Genomic DNA, 17,151 nt, shown 5'->3' with positions numbered 1-17,151 from the left:
AAGGGCATAATAGTCCTTTTAGGTAAGCCAGAGACCAAACACACAACAAAAATAAACAGTATGGACCATCCGAATTAAAAAAAAATAAGTAGAGACCAAACACACAAATTCTTCCAAACCACATGGACCATTTGTGTAATTTACTCTTACTTTTTGTTTTGTTCTATTTTATTTATTATTATTTTTTTCACATCACTTGTTGAAAAGTGAAAAGTTCAATAATTAGATGTATAAAAAAATAATAATTACTCAGAACAAATTGAACAGATTAATTACCTTAATAATTCCCTTAGACATATTTATTATTTATTTCTCAACATTATAATACAAGTTAAAACAACCTTTCACGAATGGTATCCATAGACCCCCATTTCCCCATTTCTCTCTCATCTCCTTCGTCCATACATTACTAGCAATAGTGTTGAGTGATATTTTCTCGATCCTCTCTCTGCAACAATGGTGAAAACCGCAGCGAATAAGCAAAAGCCGGCCAAGAAACCATTAAACGCCAACAAAAAGAAGTTCGTAAAGACAAAGAAGAAGAAAAATGTTGCAGAAAAATCGATCATCTCAAACACATCAGCTAATCAAGCTGCCGAGACATCTTCGGATTCTGATGTGGAAGAAAACTCACCTGAACAGATCCAGAAGCTCATCGAACCATACACTAAGGACCAGTTAATCGAAATCCTCATCAACGCCGCCATAGCAAACCCTTCGCTTTACACCCGAATTCGTGACGCCGCCGACAGTGACGAGTCCCACCGGAAGATCTTCGTCTACGGCCTTGGCTGGGACACTACTAAGGAAACCCTAACTCTCGCCTTCCAACCGTACGGCGAAATCGAGGATTGTAACGTCGTCATTGACCGTGTCACTGGGAAAGCAAAGGGCTTTGGGTTCGTTCAATTTAGGTCACGGAAAGGGGCAATGAAAGCTCTCAAAGAACCAAAGAAGAAAATTAACAACCGAATGGCGTCGTGTCAGTTGGCGTCATTAGGGTCTGCAATTGCCGGCTCCACGGACAACTCCAGTAGGAAGATTTATGTTAGTAACGTTCAACCCGATGCCGATGCAGAGCGACTACGAGCATTCTTCTCCAAATTTGGGGAAATCGAGACAGGTCCATTAGGGTTTAATTCATCAACAGGAAAGTCACGTGGCTTTGCTTTGTTTGTGTATAAGACTCAAGAAGGGTTTAGAAAGGCTTTAGAAGAGCCTTACAAGGTATTCGAGGGACATAAATTGCATTGCCAGAAGGCAGCCGACGGGAAAAACAAGGGAGTTGCAACTTCAGCTCCGGCGACTGTAACCACACCTGTTGTCCAACAACCCACCCCGCAAATGATGGCTGCTGTTGCTGCTACTCAAAATTTTGGAATGTTCAATCAGTCTCTGGGATTGAACCCTATGTATGGAGGTTTGTTTTCAAATCAAAACGCAGGGTTTCTCGCAGCAAATCCTCTTTATGCTTCAGGGGTTTTGGGGCAACTGGGTGCTGCTATTGGTGGTGCACAACCCGGGTTAGGTAGTTACTATGGTGGTGCACCCATGGGTGTTGATAATACGTCATTGCTAGGGGCTACTCCCCCAATGCTACAGGGTGTAGGCCTACTAAATGCCTACCCGAAGAAGAAAGTAGGGTCAGCTGCTTTGACTTCAGGTTCAGGTTCAGGTTCAGCTTCAGCTTCGGGTTCCAGGTCTCAAGGTGGTGGTGGTGGCTCTTTCAGTGGTTATCAATCTCACTCGTGGTATGATCTAATGGATTGTTTTTGGTTCTTTTCTGTGTATATTCACTTGAATCTATCTTTATTGTTTTTAGGATGTTTTGTAGTAGTGTTGTTTCATATTGCAGGAGGCAATTCGAATTTAAAATGGATTAAAAATACTCTTTTGGGTTCAAATAGAACATGTGGTCTATAATATATCTTAATCTTAACTCATGCATACAAAAAGTAGTGCATGAAGGATGAGAAAAATGGTTACAACTTACAACTAGGGATCGATTTGAAAGAATGAGTAAGATATTACACTCCATCCAAAAAAAGAAACATTCTTTATTTGTACAGATAGACACTTTATTCATTCATATGTTTTTCCATATTTGAAAGTTGAGTTTTATGTTGGTTTTTTCATGATTTCTTTTTTTAAAGTTGAGATGTTTTGGTAATACTACAATTTTGAAAGTGAAGTCTATTTGTTCTCTTTTTACATGTTGAGTTGTGTATTTGCAGATGAAGTACAGCTGTCATTGAGGTTAATTTTCAGTGAGTATTGAAGAATGAATATGTTTTAAAGGCTTTATTTTCTGTTGGTGGCTATATCTTGGAAGTTGTGCATGTACAAAGATCTTTCCTATTTCAATCATCAAATCCTTCTCATTTTTGCTATTTTCTTTATATATTTTAATAATTTCCTTGTATGGATTTGATGACATTTTATATCCTTCATCCTATTTTACTTTCTTCATAGTTTTCATCAGCAGTATTTTCATTGATTTGCAGTTGTTTTCTTGATTTCAAATGGCTTATACATATATTCCTTCTATGTCTTGAAGATGACATGGTTGATAATTTTTTTATTCTTTATCGTTTCAAGAGTTATATTAATTTATTTTTGTTTTGTTATTTGTGTTGACAGTTCTTTTGTAGTTTTGTAGTTGGTTTTTGAGGCTTTAATTTGCATAAACTTCTTTATTTATATTAACTTTTTTCTGTTTTATGGGGGAGTCAAACAGAATGATACTGATTTATGGTTTTACTTGTTTAAATTGAATGTTTTATGGTTTGTAGTTGGTTTTTGAGGTTTTAATTTGCATATCTTTTTAAATCTGTTTTCAATTGATAAACAGTTGTATAAAGTTTCTTTTGGTATTTTTTGTTCTTTTAAAAATTGTGAATTGGTAGTGTTGTGTTCATACCAAATGGAAGAGCTAAATTTTGTGTAATAGAATATAGATGTATTATTTTTTAATGTAACTTACTCATAGAAGTAAATTATTTAAATTTTTGTATTTATAATAATAACGTATTATATGTCTTGGCTAATAATAGCCATGAAACTTGAGCATATTTCACTGGTTTTAGATGATGACCGTACAGTTTTGGGTAAATAAATGTACCTTTGCTGTCATTATGTGTAAAATTAAACTACATTGTTTAATGTTTATATTGGTGATAATATGGTAAGATAATCTCTGGAAATTGCCTTTATCTTCAGTTCTCCAATTTCATTGTTATTTACTTCTTAAAATTTTATGTGATTAGTAATAGCTTTTAGTGTGAGTAATAAAATACGCAAAACTAAAAGAAGTTGCTAAAGAAGGCAGGGTTTGCCTTTTTGGTTAATCTGTATATGGATGAGCTGATTTTATTTATATTTTTTTCTATAATGAGAAAATAAGGAAAATCAAAATTATTTGGCCAAAATTAGCTCAAATGGGTTAAAAGTCATTAAAAAATTTAGTTTTAGGGATAATGACTTATAAGGCAACATAGTTTTGTTTTTATAAACGTTTAGTCTTTTTCTTTTGTATATATATATATATATATATATATATATATATATATATATATATATATATATATATATATATATATGACCATTCAACTTCACAAAATACCATTAGGATTGGTTGATGTATGTTTTCAAGCCAACGCGATTTTCTTTTGTACACATTTAATCACTTGTGTTTTGGGCTATGTATACATTTAGTTACTTATGTTTTGTATTTATACATATTTAATCACTTATGTTTTGTTTAAATTTCATCTTTTTAAAAAATAGCAAAGTTTTTGTTGCTTGTTGGAGGAAATTTAAATTCTCTATCTCTAATTCATCTGAGTTTTATCTCAATGTGGGTTTTATGGATCTGTTTTGGACCTTTGGTTACCATAGACTTTGGAATCTAGCTTGCTTGTTGGAGGAAACTTCTGCAAAAATAAGTGGTAGAATTCATCAATTGGAGGAAACTTCTGCAAAAATAAGTGGTAGAATTCATCAATTAACAATCAAACAAATGAAAAATTATTATTCATAAAAATGAATATCTAAATATTTTGAGCCAAATGAGTTTATTTTGAGCATACAAATGCTAACAGGGTTGCCACTAGCCTTCAACAAATCTTCAAAAAGAATCAAATTCGTTAGGAGTGCATCAGGTAGAGCCTCAAGCTTAGAGATAAGGAATTAACCACTTAATTTCAATCCAACACCAAGTTAGACAACTTCATGTGCCTAAATCTTTTCTCTCTTAGAACAGATATGTTTAAGCGGTTAATAAGTACAAGCCTACTCTCATTTCTAGTTCTAGTTCTAGGATCTGTAAAAAAAAACGAATCATCTATTAACAACTCCCAGACAACATTTGAATAATAAAAACAAACCCTAATTATAAAAATTAATCATATCTTAAATCTGATTCGGATGATGGTCTTTTTGTTCTACCTCTATGAGGATAGGGGTACTTAGATGACCCTCGCCATAATGTGGATATCTGTAGAATGTATAATCATAAACCATGTTCCATTCTTTAAGTTCCCCAAATATCAAGACAACCAGTTCTTCTTCTCCATATAGACTTAGTAATTCAGGGTTTTAGATGACACACATGAACTTTTGTATTTATTATTATTTTTTTTTATTAAATAAAGACATGAATTCGGTTCTTGTAACTTTTGGAAAATCAAACAAATGATAAACATATACACGATGGGTGACTAAATGTATACACAAACAGAAAAAAAATGATTAAATGTATACAAAAACAAAATACAAATAACTAAATGTGTATAAAAGCCAAACATCGAAAAACATATGTTCACCGGCCATAATAATATTTTGTGAACAATCAAAACAAGTTCAGTGACCATATGTATTCATAAAAAAAACATATTTGACTAAACATGTATAAAAGCAAAACTATCTTAATTTTAATGAATATAAGTTCTTAAGTTGTTTTTTATAATACAAATATTTTGAATCTTAGCAATTCCTTTTCTTGGTCATTATTGTAAATGAATAAATTGATAATCTTGGATTCAAATTCAGTGACCCAAAACTAGTTATTGTTTTAACGACCTAACAATATGTTGGAGTATAAGAAGAATATTCTCTAATCTCTGCATGAGCAGCCATAACATCCAATAATATCGGTTTTGGAACAAGATCTAACCTAAAATTGTAGTATACAACATTCTGATTTTCAATCTTTAGTATCTACAAGACTAAACGGAGTGAGGGTGTCAAACCCACTCGCTATGCTCGCCATCGATCCAGGAACACCGCCCCCTAGCTCTCGCCAGGGGGGTCGCTACACATGCCTCGTTACAGATTTGGCGAGAAGAGAGAGAAGGTGAGGGAGGAATTTGATTGGTAAAAAATCCCCCAAATCTCCATCACAAAACCCCACAAAGTCATCTTCATCCAGGTAATCCCGAATTTCAATTACTCAACACTTCGATTACACTTTAATTTGATAGTTTTTGTATGTGGGAAATCATGAACCTTCAGGCGAACCTTGCTTTAACAATGGCAGCCGGGGGATTTAGGGTTTTCAGAAAACGATCAATTGGCACCTCGTTCATCTTCACCAAGAATCAATAACTCGAGGTAATTTCATGTGGTGCTGGAACCAATTGGAAAACGAGTGTGAAGGTGTGGCTGCGGGATTTAGAATTTTCAGAAAAAAAAAACAAAAAAAAGAGAAACATGAAGCTCTAGTTGGTGTGTGAGGCTACCATGATATCAATGGTGAAGGTGAAGGAAGATTGAGAATTAAAAGGAAAAAGAAAAAGAAAACGTTTTGTGTGTATGTGTTGAGCCAAAGAGCACCTGCTGGAGAAGATGGGTCTTGATAGCTTGAGGACTTCATATGGGTTTAATTTGTGATGATATGGGTTTAATTTGTGATGGTGAAAAGTGGAAAAGAAACACTGTGGCGTTAAAAAAATACCGCAAATAGACATAAAATGGGGGTGAATTTCTAAATTTAGTCATAAAACTAGATTTTTCCAGCAATAGACATACATTCCACGGAGGACCCTCCGCGGACCTCTGTGGAGTGACGTCATCTCCGCGGACCACCCGGAAGTCTGATTTTTTAACGTTTAAAAGATTGTTCCGCGCTAGGCCCTCTGCGAATACAATAACACCTCCGCGGAGTGAATTGTTTGGAGGTCATAAATTCCTCTGCGGAGATGGTGACGAGGAGCTCCGCGGAGAGAGTAATGTCTCCGCGGAATGGGTGGTTGGAACGGATTTTAGACGGTTTTTTGATACAAAGTGTTATTTTTCATTTTTTTTAGCTCCATTTGGTCGATAGATCAGTTCTTTTTCATTTGATTTTCAAAAAAAAAATATGAGTTAAGTTATTTTATGTACTGGGGGTTTTTGGCAGATAAGTAATGAGATTAACACCTATGTTAGACCAAAGTTTAACAACTTAGGTTTACTGCTTCCGCCAAATTTTGATCGTCGAATATTGTTTGATTTGGTCAAAAGTAAGGCTAATGTGTTCAATAGTAATATATCATTGTAATTTCAACACCCGGTTCATGGGTATGTTATGAATATTTTAGACGAAGCAGATGTTCATCAACTCAGAAATGTAATTTCTGAAACGAAGGAGATTGTGTATTTGTTTTTAGAGGTGTTTCAGGGATTGGTCGAACAGACAGAAGCGGTTTAGAAAGCTGTACCATACAATGTTGAAAACGTTGTATCTGATAATGTTGAAGAGTGTCCAGAAGAAGAAACTGTGGCAGTGAATACGGTTGAAGAAAAAAATTTATATGAGTTTGGAAGACTGACTGACAAAACTTTGTCAAATGGTGAAGAGTCAAATGAAGGATGGTCAGAAGATGAGTTCACACACGGGAAAAAAGCTTCAGACATATTTTACGGTATGCCTCCCATACCTGATTGTCCTGATCCTATTGTTGAACCCGGACCATTTCACAGGTTAGGTCCAAATGATGATATGTTTGTTCGTCAAACATATGATAACAAACAACAACTAATATTTGCTTTGAGTCTTAAAGCAACCAGAGAAAAGTTTCAGTTTAAGACCAAACATTCTAACAAAAATCGTTATGAGGTATATTGTGAAATTGAGAACTGTAGTTGGCGTTTATATGCAAAACTCCTTGATCCCACTGATGAATTTGAAATCAGGACTTTCAACAACGTGCACACATGTTCGTCATTACAGATACACCCTAATCATAAGCATGCTAATAAAAAAGTGATGGGTACTATATTGCATGAGATTATGGGAAAAACTCATTCCAAGGTTTGGAGGCCTAATGAAATATCAAGGGATTTGAATGCTTTGCTGGAAATCAATGTAGATTACAAACAAGCTTGGCGTGCAAAACAATATGCTATGGAACTGTTGTTGGGATCCTCTGAAGAATATTTTTCCAAACTTCCTATTTATTTTCACAATTTGAAGAGGCATAATCCCGGTACAGTGGCCTATATTCAAACAAATTCTGAAGATTGTTTCGAGTGTTGTTTTTATGCCATTGGGAGCACGGTAAATACAAAAAACTTGTTGTTATTTAATATATAATTTTTTAAACAAACTATAGAGTGTTTATGTGTTCCATTTTAATATATTGCAAATACGAGCGTTCAAACGTTTTTGTCGTAAAGTTGTAATAATGGATGGTGCCCATTTGAAGGGTGATTTTAAGGGAACCAGATTGCATGCAGTAGCTATGGATGGGAACAACCAGATACTGCCCCTTGCGCACGAAGGATGCAAAAAAAAGAGTGGTCTTACTTGGACATGGTTTCTTGAAAAGTTGTATGAATGTGTTGGTGATTGTCAAGAATTGACTTTTGTAACTGATAGGGCCGATGCAATTCGGGTTAGTATTGAAAATGTTTTCCCACATGCTCATCATGGCTTGTGTGCTTTTCATCTACTAGGAAACATAGTACACAGGTTTGGGAAAAATGATAAAACAAAAGTGTTGTTTTGGAGGCTTGTGAAAGCTTACAAAAGAAATGTTTTTGAAGAATTGTGGTATAGATTTAGTTCTACTAGGCCGCAAGTAGCAGCGTATCTAAGTGAAATTCCCCGTGCTAAGTGGACTAGAGCATATTCGCTGTCGAAACGGTACGATTACATGACCTCGAACAGTGCAGAGTCCATGAATGCTTTATCTGTAGATGCAAGGAAGATGCCTATAATACCCCTTCTTGAGTTCTTCCGTCGTCTTTCACAGGAATGGTGTATCGAAGGAGGTATGAATTTAATTTGGACTTTAATTAGGTCGAATAATAAGTTAATTATATATATATATATATATATATATATATATATATATATATATATATATATATATATATATCTTCTTTATAGGGAAACGTTCAACAGTGCTAACCGAGTGGGCTGAAAAAGTAGTTAGTAAAAATGAAGAGCGTACGACAGGATGGTCTGTTTATGGTGTTTCAGATGCAATATATCAAGTTCATGATTTCAAACATGGTGGCATAGTTGATATGAGGCAAGAGACTTGTACATGCAAATATTGGGAAGGAACTGGGTTGCCTTGTGGTCATGTCATAATGGTCTTGAAGCACTTGAAAAAAACTAACTTCGGACATCTAGCTATAGATGCTTACAAAATGGAAACGTACCAAAGTACGTATGAGGAGCCAGTTTACCCCCTTCCAGAACCTTGTGATTGGGAGATTCCTGCTGAGATGATGGTTGTTAAACCCCCGATAATGGATACACGTCAAGCTGGTAGACTGAGAAACATAAATCGTATCCCGTCACAAGGTGAGGAACCTATAGTAAGAAGGTGTAGTAGATGTGATAGTACAACACATAATGCAGCGACTTGTCCGACATTGGTCCCAAAGAAACAAAAAAGGCTACAAAAAGTAGTGCGGCATCGGGTAGTAACACAAAAGGGAAAGGGAAAGGGACAGAAGGGACTCTGGAGACGCTAGAGACGCACGGGACACAAGAGACGTGTTGGACGAGTGGGACGCAGAGAGAAGACTATTGTTCAACGTTTGATTTGAATGATTGATGTTGTATTTATAATTAATTATGTTTTGTTTTAGAGGACATTAATCTGTGTACTTTGAAATGGTGTGTTTATTTTAAAGATGATGGGTAATATTATGATTATATTAGTGCATAATTACTAGTACAATAATAACTAATACTCGAAGATAATACATTCAACAAACCAGAAACATATAGTAAACGTACAACAACAGTAATTAACTTAAGGGAATTGCAAAGGATATTTTTCTTTCTCCATTGTTATGTAGTCGTCCCTAATTCTTATTTTATCTTCCATACGGTCCTTTTGGCTACCAAGTTCTATCATTTCTGCATCCTTGTCAGCAAGCCATTTTTCAGACAGTTTGATATTCTTCTTAGTTTTTTTATCCATTCCTCATGATCTTTGATTTTTTTTAGTAATCGTCATCCTTTCCTCAACCTCTTTGCACTCCGCCGCAATGAGGTCACGACGTTCAGTGACAGCTCGAGATGAGTCTTTATCTTTTTTTTGTTGTTCTTCAGCCCATTGTAGTTGTTGCAAAGTATCCTCCGACATATACGACTCTCTTAAATTTGGTGATGGGGCAAGAAAAGGGTCGATCGGATAACAATAGAAACAATCAACTTCGTTGCACGACCAAATATACAAAGTTGAAGATGAACTCATTTTAAACTTAAAAAAAATTATAACTCTATACCAAAAATCCAACGACCATCCATGACTATATATAGTCCCTTCCACTCCGCAGAGAGCTGTTGTCAGTCCGCAGAGCTTTTTGTCAGTCCACAATAATGTTTGTCAGTCCGCAGAGCTGTTTGTCTAGTCGTTGTCATCCATACATTACAATTATGGGAATACAATTATTTATTTAAAGGTAAACATTTTTTTATTAAAAAGTAAAGAACGCCAACAGACCATTACAACTACGGTTAACATAGAACTGGATACAAACGAATATTCGTTGTGATCCATACAATACAGTTCAATTGAATTGTCGTGGAGGTAAGACCACAACACTTTCAACTGGTATTTCCCAATGCCTAAGGGTTGGAATAGGATTGACCGTCTCAGTTTGATAAGCATTTCGATACACCGCTGTACTTAAATTTAAATTTACCATTTGCTGGATTTCTGCAATTTCGAGTCTTTGTAGTGAAGCTATAGCATGCTCACAAGGTATACCGCATTTTTGCCATTTACCGCAACTACAAATACCACGGTCTAATTGGATAGATTCGGTTGTTGAATACTTAGTCACTTCATATCTGTCGCCAACAATATGCGTAATCCTACAACCATCCGAGTGGATAAATCTTTTATGAATCACCTTAAGTGCATAAGGGGTTAGAAGACCACGAAAATCCCCTGTGAAATGAACTGAATCAAAAAACAAAAATTATGATGTCATAACGTATAATAACATATCAATTCACCATTTGAATGATGTCATAACTTATAATTACCTCCAAACGCAGCACGTTGAAGATACACTGTTTGCATCGAGTCATGGACCATTTCAATGATTGTTGTTATTGGAAACTCATGCGTGTTTGTTTTAAACCAATTGACAACAACGGGAATGTCAAGGAATTTAACATTGAAACGTACTCTTGGAAAACAAGCCGGTACCCATTTTGCAATGGGAATATTGTCAAGCCAATGAAGATCATTCCCATTAACCTCATTTTTTAAGTTGTTCAAACATGCATAAAAATGAGATAAATTATACGCTTTACAAGTCTTCCAGAACAACTACTCTACGACTGTATTGCTTCCGATGGAAGCGCGTATTTTCTCGACTATATTTTTATAACAATAGCGATGATATGAATCAGGGTAGACTCTTTGAACTGCAAAGTCTATAGAATCAGACATATGACTTATGAAACCAACTTCTGTATTGTCACCTAAACATTCTTTAAGCCTCCTCATGAACCATAACCATGAATTGTCACGGTTTATGGTTACCAAAGCAAACGCTATGAGAAGGGGTTCATGATTTCCATCTAAAGCAACCGCGATGTACATGGATCTTACATACACCCCAATTAGAGGTACTTGACCAACGAATATGATTGGTATCATAGACGTGAGAAACGTACGAATCTGTAAGTCAACATAAGAGTATTAGGCATATAACAACTTGAAATAACTAAATATTTATTTACTATAAGGGATTACATACCACGCATCCCAATGCCACGAAACAAATTTGGAAACGATTGTACTGATCTTTTGTAATGTACGTGAAGGTGTTAGGATTGGTTCTTTGCAGATTATGGAAATGACTAATATTATAAAAACCCTAAATTTTTAACCCGTAATTGGAAAAAGCCCTAATATTTTTATTATTATTGTTATGGCCACAACTTTCTCGCAAAATTATCACTCTAGCCCATTTTATGAGTTTCATGGTTAACTTGGGTAATTTTTTTGCAAAATCAATCCCAAAAGTTCAGATTTGGTCCCTGAGGTTTGCAAAAAATTACACCACATGATGTTTTAACTTTATATTTCGTTTTTTTATACTTTATTTATTTTTGGTTTTTTTATAAATATATATACATTTTTTATTTTCGTTTTTGTATATACTTTATTTATTTTCATTTTTTAACTTTATTTTTCATCAATTTGATTTTTTTTACCTTTTTTTTCTATTTTATAGTGTATATATAGAGTATATTAGAGTTTTTTTTAGTTTTTTTTTCATATTTCTTTTCGTATTATATTTTAATTTTTTCATCTTTTTTTTTTATTTTTTTCTTATTTGTGTTCCAATTATTTGTTATTATTTTTTTGTATTTTTAACTTTTTATTGACCTTTTTCAAAAAATATAAAATGTATTAATATATTAGATTATATTACAATTTATATAATTTATAGTTTTTGATATTTTTTTTTATTTTTATTCAAGTAAATAAATTTGTTATGTTTATATTTGTAATTTCGGTCCAACTTATTTTCTTTTTACTTTTTTTCTTTAGTGCTATTATAACTATGTTACGAAAAAATGAATTTTAAAAAAAAATTAGCTTGTTTATTGAGAATTAGTGTTTCAATGTGTTATATAACTTGGAAATTAAATCATATTTTTATATGTGATATCAATAGTTTAAATTCAAGATAATATTTTTAAATTTGATAATAGACTAAAAGAAATAATAATAATAATAATCGGTCTCTATAAAAAACTTGTTATAGTAATTTATATGAAATTCGAGTTCGTTTACTTGAATCAAAATAAATAAAAACATTAGAAAAACCATAAATAACTAAGATAGAAAAAAACAGAAAACAAAAGGTATACAAAGTAAAAAAATCAAATTGTTGCAACATAAAGTTAAAAAATGAAAATAAATAAAGTATATAAAAAAAGAAAATAAAAAATGTATATATATTTATAAAAAAACCGAAAATAAATAAAGTATACGAAAAATGAAAAATAAAGTTTAAAAACCATGTGGTGTAATTTTTGCAAACCTCAGGGACTAAATTTGAACTTTTTAGGAGTGATTTTGTAAAAAATTTAACCAAGTTAACCATGAAACTCGTTAAATGGGCTAGAGTAATAATCCTGCGAGAAAGTTGTGGCCATAGCAATAATAAAAAAAATATTAGGGCTTTTTCCAATTACGCGTTAAAAATTTAGGACTTTTATAATATTAGTCCTTATGAAAAAAAGTCGGTAGGCTGGAGAAACTTTTTCTTAATACCTGATTGACTGAACTCATTTTCACAACTTTCGACACCTTGTAAATTTTCGTCATGGTTGTCCAATTTATAAGGAATTAGTATACATTATTCCGCAGAACTTACTTGTCAGTCCGCGTAAATGACTTGTCAGTACGCGTAACTTATTTGTCAGTCCGCGTAACCTGTTTGTCAGATTATGTTATTTGAATGTATGGTTTCGTAACATTTGTTGGTGAATTATTTTTCAAAAAATAAAGGATAAATACCATATTACATATAAATAAAGCAATACAAAACGCAGTACTAGTTAAAAAAATGGACATTTTTCAAAAGATTCCAAGGAGCTTCATACTCGAAACTCTGTCCGTTGCTAATGGATTTGTATTCTTCTTTAGCCGCCTCCAAGATGTCTTCCTCAGTATCATTCACACTATCGTCTTCAATCTTATTATAAAGATCGTTGAATAACACAACTTCTGTTTTCAATTCATACCATTTTGCAGCTATATCAAGCATGCTGCGATGGTTTTGTATGGTGGTTTCAGCGTCAGTGTTGAAGGTATTCGTTAATAGGACCCAAAACATTCTATCCTCCAAACTTGTGTTCTCTTTGACATTAATATATGCACGAGTTAGAAGCAAATACTCGTTAGCGGTCCATGGGTTTGAACCCATTGTAAAACATACAAAGTACATGAACTAAAATACTCGTTAGCGGTCATTCCGCGGAGGCCTCTCTGCGGAGTGACATCTAGCCTACGCGGAGGCCTGCATTGTTGGATTATAACATTCCGCGGAGGAAACACATCACTCCGCGGAGCACCCTCTGCGGACTGACGTCCCCCTCCGCGGAATGGATCATCCCCAAAAACGTATTTGTGATTTGTAAACCTAAAAATCCTAAATCTGTATACATATTCAATGTAATCAAATGAGTTTTCCTCTAATTTGAATCATATTCGACATTTTCGACATTAATAATTAGATGAGAATGTGAGAAATACCCGGGAACCGTATCCATCGGCCATAACATCGGGGAATTCGGGGTCTATCGGTGACGAAAAGAGCTCTGCGACTCGATTTCGCCGGATTTGAAGTCGTTTCAAGTTGAAGTCGTCGCTGGAGTTGAAGTCGTCGCCGGAGTTGAAATCGTCGCCGGAGTTGAAGTCTTCGATCAAAGCCTATGCGACCCGATGCGGAGTGACGAAGAGGAACGGGGACCAGTGGGGACTAAAAGAGGACCCCTTCGTTTTTCTCAAAAAAATATGGTTGAAATTACGAAATTACCCCCTCTTCGTGGAGATTTCATGGTTCCGCGGAGGGTCCTCCGCGGAATGTATGTCTATATCGGGAAAAACCTTTTTTATGACTAAATTTATAAATTGACCCCCATTTTTTGTCTATTTGCGGTATTTTCCCTTAATTTGTAATGGTGAAAAGTGGAAAAGAAACACTGTGGCGTTAAAATTTTTTTTATGTCATATTAATTAAATCAAAAAAATGTTTGTGTAATATTAAAAAAATGTTTGTTAATAAAATAAAGTAATTAGATTAAATTAGAAAAAAGAAAATAAAAAAAAATAGAATGTTAGGAGTGTTACCACTCCTTACCAAATGTTAACATTAGGTATTAAATTGAGAAAAATGAGGTGACATTGACAAGGTGTTAAGAGTGTTACCACTCCTCTTAGCCTAAGTGTAATCTTTAAACTTTAAAGTCTTTTTGACCTTAAAATATTGATTTCACATATCAGTTCAAAATCCAATAAACAATAAAAACTATTTTATCCATTAAGCTTAAAATCGAACATCTCCTTATCCCATGAAGACATGAAGTCATACAGACTCACAACTTCAATCATTCATCTTGAAATCCGTAGAACATCGACATGCATGTCGTAGGTTGACCATTTTGTTTCCGGTTATGATTAAGATATATTATATTTTTAGTTATAAATGATCGCAATGATCTTGTTATCTATTATGTTTAAGATGCTCTTTTTAATTCTTTTTATGCCTTTAGTTATATCGCCACTGCAATTTGATTTGAAGTAACTTGTATATATTATTTTTTATAAGATTAACATATCATAATCTAAAAACGATGCTAAATAAGATCTCCATTTAAAACTACATTGCTTACGTTATATAGAATATATATTATATATGTTTATTATTATTATTTTTTTCTTACTAAAAAATGAATACCGGATCATTTCAAACGTCAACAATATCGAATAAAAATACTGTTTTATGTAATAAAACATTTTTTTTTCTAATGACTGATTATTTCATTTTAAGTTTTTTACTACATAATATAACTTGAGATAGTCGTTTCATATCGATAATCAATTGTATTTGTTATGCGTCCCACCTAACCAAAACCTGAATTCTAAACTTCACCACTGTCGAGTCATCTCATCGGATATTCCAAGGCGCCAAGCCACCAACCTTTGGCATCATCGCAGCTCTGTAAGTTTGTCTTCAATCTCTTTCACAATTCACTTCATTCACAGTTCGAAATTTTCCCCAAACCTTTTGATCACTCGTAACCCTAATCCTCTTATCCAATCTTGCCAGTTCAACATGTCAATAACATTTCAAAACCTCGTTATCCGTCATTCACACGCTCACATCTCCTTCAGATTAAACTCCCCCAATCTTAAGACCCCTAATTTCGATATCACAGTTCTTCCGCATTACCAAACCCTAAATACCCGACTGGTAATCCCATTGAAGTTACGTTCAATCCATACGAAACGTCATTCTTCGATAAGAGCCTTGGAATCAGATGGAGTTGTTGATAAACAATACATTGTTGCTGCTGATACATTCAATATCGATGCTTTCCTTTCTATAGCTGAATTCTTTTGCCTTGCTTCTTCTGCTGTTCTTTCGATCGGGTTTGTTATTAATTCAACGTTTTCGACTTCACAAAAACCTGTCTTGGAGTGGTTTGGGAACCGGGTGACAGTGTGGCAGTCTTTGTTGTTGGTGGTGGGGATTGTGATTGGTGCTGCTATTAGGAGACGACAATGGAGGAGAATCTGTTTAGGGTTTAGTAAACCCGGATCTTCTGGGGTTAATTTGGTTGAGAGAATTGAGAAAGTGGAAGAGGATCTTCGAAACTCAGCTACCATTATTAGGGTTTTGTCAAGGCAGCTTGAGAAACTGGGAATTCGGTTTAGGGTCACGAGGAAGTCTATGAAGGAGCCCATCGCTCAGGTATGTGTCTTCTTGTTTACACCCAAAGTTATTATATGCCACAATGTTTGTATGATACTGCATTTTGTTCTTTTTCAGTTCTAGAAATGCAAAATTTTGCTTTATTATGGATTAGAATACAGTGTATCATCTAAATCAAGAAACATCTAATGTTGCAAAATATATTAAAGTTGTTTGTGTTTATAGGCTGCAGAATTAGCTCAGAAGAACTCTGAGGCCACTAGGGCACTTGCAATGCAAGAAGATATTCTGGAGAAAGAGCTTGCTGAAATTCAGAAGGTTCTGTTGGCAATGCAGGTTGGTGCTTCCTTTATTAACATTGTTACCTGTTATCTGTTATCTGTTGTGTAAAATTGAGTTGTTGGGGGTATTGGCCATATTTTGCAATGCAGGATCAACAACAAAAGCAACTTGAACTCATCCTTGCCATTGCCAAAAGTGGGAAACTTTTTGACAACAGCAAACCAGTAGTAGCCCCTCAAGATCAGAAGAAAGCCGAAACTAGCCCCTTAACTGGAAAACCAGATGGAAAGCGATGAAAATTCAAACTTTTGGTAGCTAAAAAGAAAGCCAACAGTGTGATGAGCTTGGAAATTTGAAGCCTTGGATCCTGAGTTAACACCGAAATACGGGTGCTTATTTTGTACATTTTGAGGCAGTTCAGAATTGGAGAAGGATAATGACTTTTTTACCCTTTCCCTTTTGTTAAAGAGGTACATTTTTCCAAATATGCATTGTCATCATACGTATGATATTTTGTTGTAGAGAACCCTTACTCATAAAAAACTAATATCAATGGATATGTCAAAACATTTAGTCAATTTTTTTTTTCTTGTGTTTTTGGCATGACATTTAGTTTTCTTTGTTGCTTTTCTATGTTAAGCCAGTCATTTTGATTTTGTATTAAAAAGTTATACATTTTGATGTATGATTGTCCATCATGTTTTTTTTTTAATTTTTAATTTTTTTGTGTTACGATTAGATGAAAGTATGTAATTGATGTCATTTAGAGAATAAGATTAATTAATAATTCTGTTAACTAAGCATATGATTTAATAATCAAATTTTCTGTTCAGCATTTTGTATTAACTTGTATGTGGTTACATTTCATATTGTTAAATAAATGAGTGTAAATTTATTTACAAATAATATTTTACATTGTTTGATAAGTTAAGTAAAGTGGAAGTAAAGGAATGGAAG

At 34.0% G+C, this 17,151-nt stretch overlaps 3 protein-coding genes across 3 annotated transcripts; all 3 read left to right on the top strand.

The window, feature by feature from the left end:
* Nucleotides 1–336: 336 nt before the first annotated feature.
* Nucleotides 337–2,443, top strand: LOC145159918 (UBP1-associated protein 2B-like). The gene is made up of 2 exons (XM_079078974.1): nt 337–1,751; nt 2,235–2,443. Coding segments are annotated over exons 1-2 (1,296 nt in total). The 5' UTR covers nt 337–456; the 3' UTR covers nt 2,236–2,443.
* Nucleotides 2,444–6,197: 3,754 nt separating this feature from the next.
* On the top strand, nt 6,198–9,140 carry LOC145158086 (uncharacterized). The gene is made up of 5 exons (XM_079077032.1): nt 6,198–6,267; nt 6,738–7,537; nt 7,593–8,253; nt 8,372–8,794; nt 9,085–9,140. Exons 1-5 carry the CDS (start codon nt 6,198–6,200, stop codon nt 9,138–9,140), a joined length of 2,010 nt encoding a protein of 669 aa, XP_078933158.1.
* Nucleotides 9,141–15,081: 5,941 nt separating this feature from the next.
* Nucleotides 15,082–16,879, top strand: LOC145159917 (uncharacterized). Its single transcript, XM_079078973.1, has 4 exons — nt 15,082–15,198; nt 15,307–15,951; nt 16,138–16,248; nt 16,344–16,879. The coding sequence occupies exons 2-4, from the start codon at nt 15,313–15,315 to the stop codon at nt 16,488–16,490; spliced, it is 897 nt and encodes a 298-aa protein (XP_078935099.1). The 5' UTR covers nt 15,082–15,198; nt 15,307–15,312; the 3' UTR covers nt 16,491–16,879.
* Nucleotides 16,880–17,151: the final 272 nt, after the last annotated feature.

Source organism: Lactuca virosa, chromosome 2, assembly GCF_052849685.1.
Source record: "Lactuca virosa cultivar CGN04683 chromosome 2, Lactuca_virosa_CGN04683_v6, whole genome shotgun sequence".
Taxonomy (NCBI): domain Eukaryota; kingdom Viridiplantae; phylum Streptophyta; class Magnoliopsida; order Asterales; family Asteraceae; genus Lactuca; species Lactuca virosa.
This window is presented reverse-complemented; position numbering and strand designations above follow the sequence as displayed.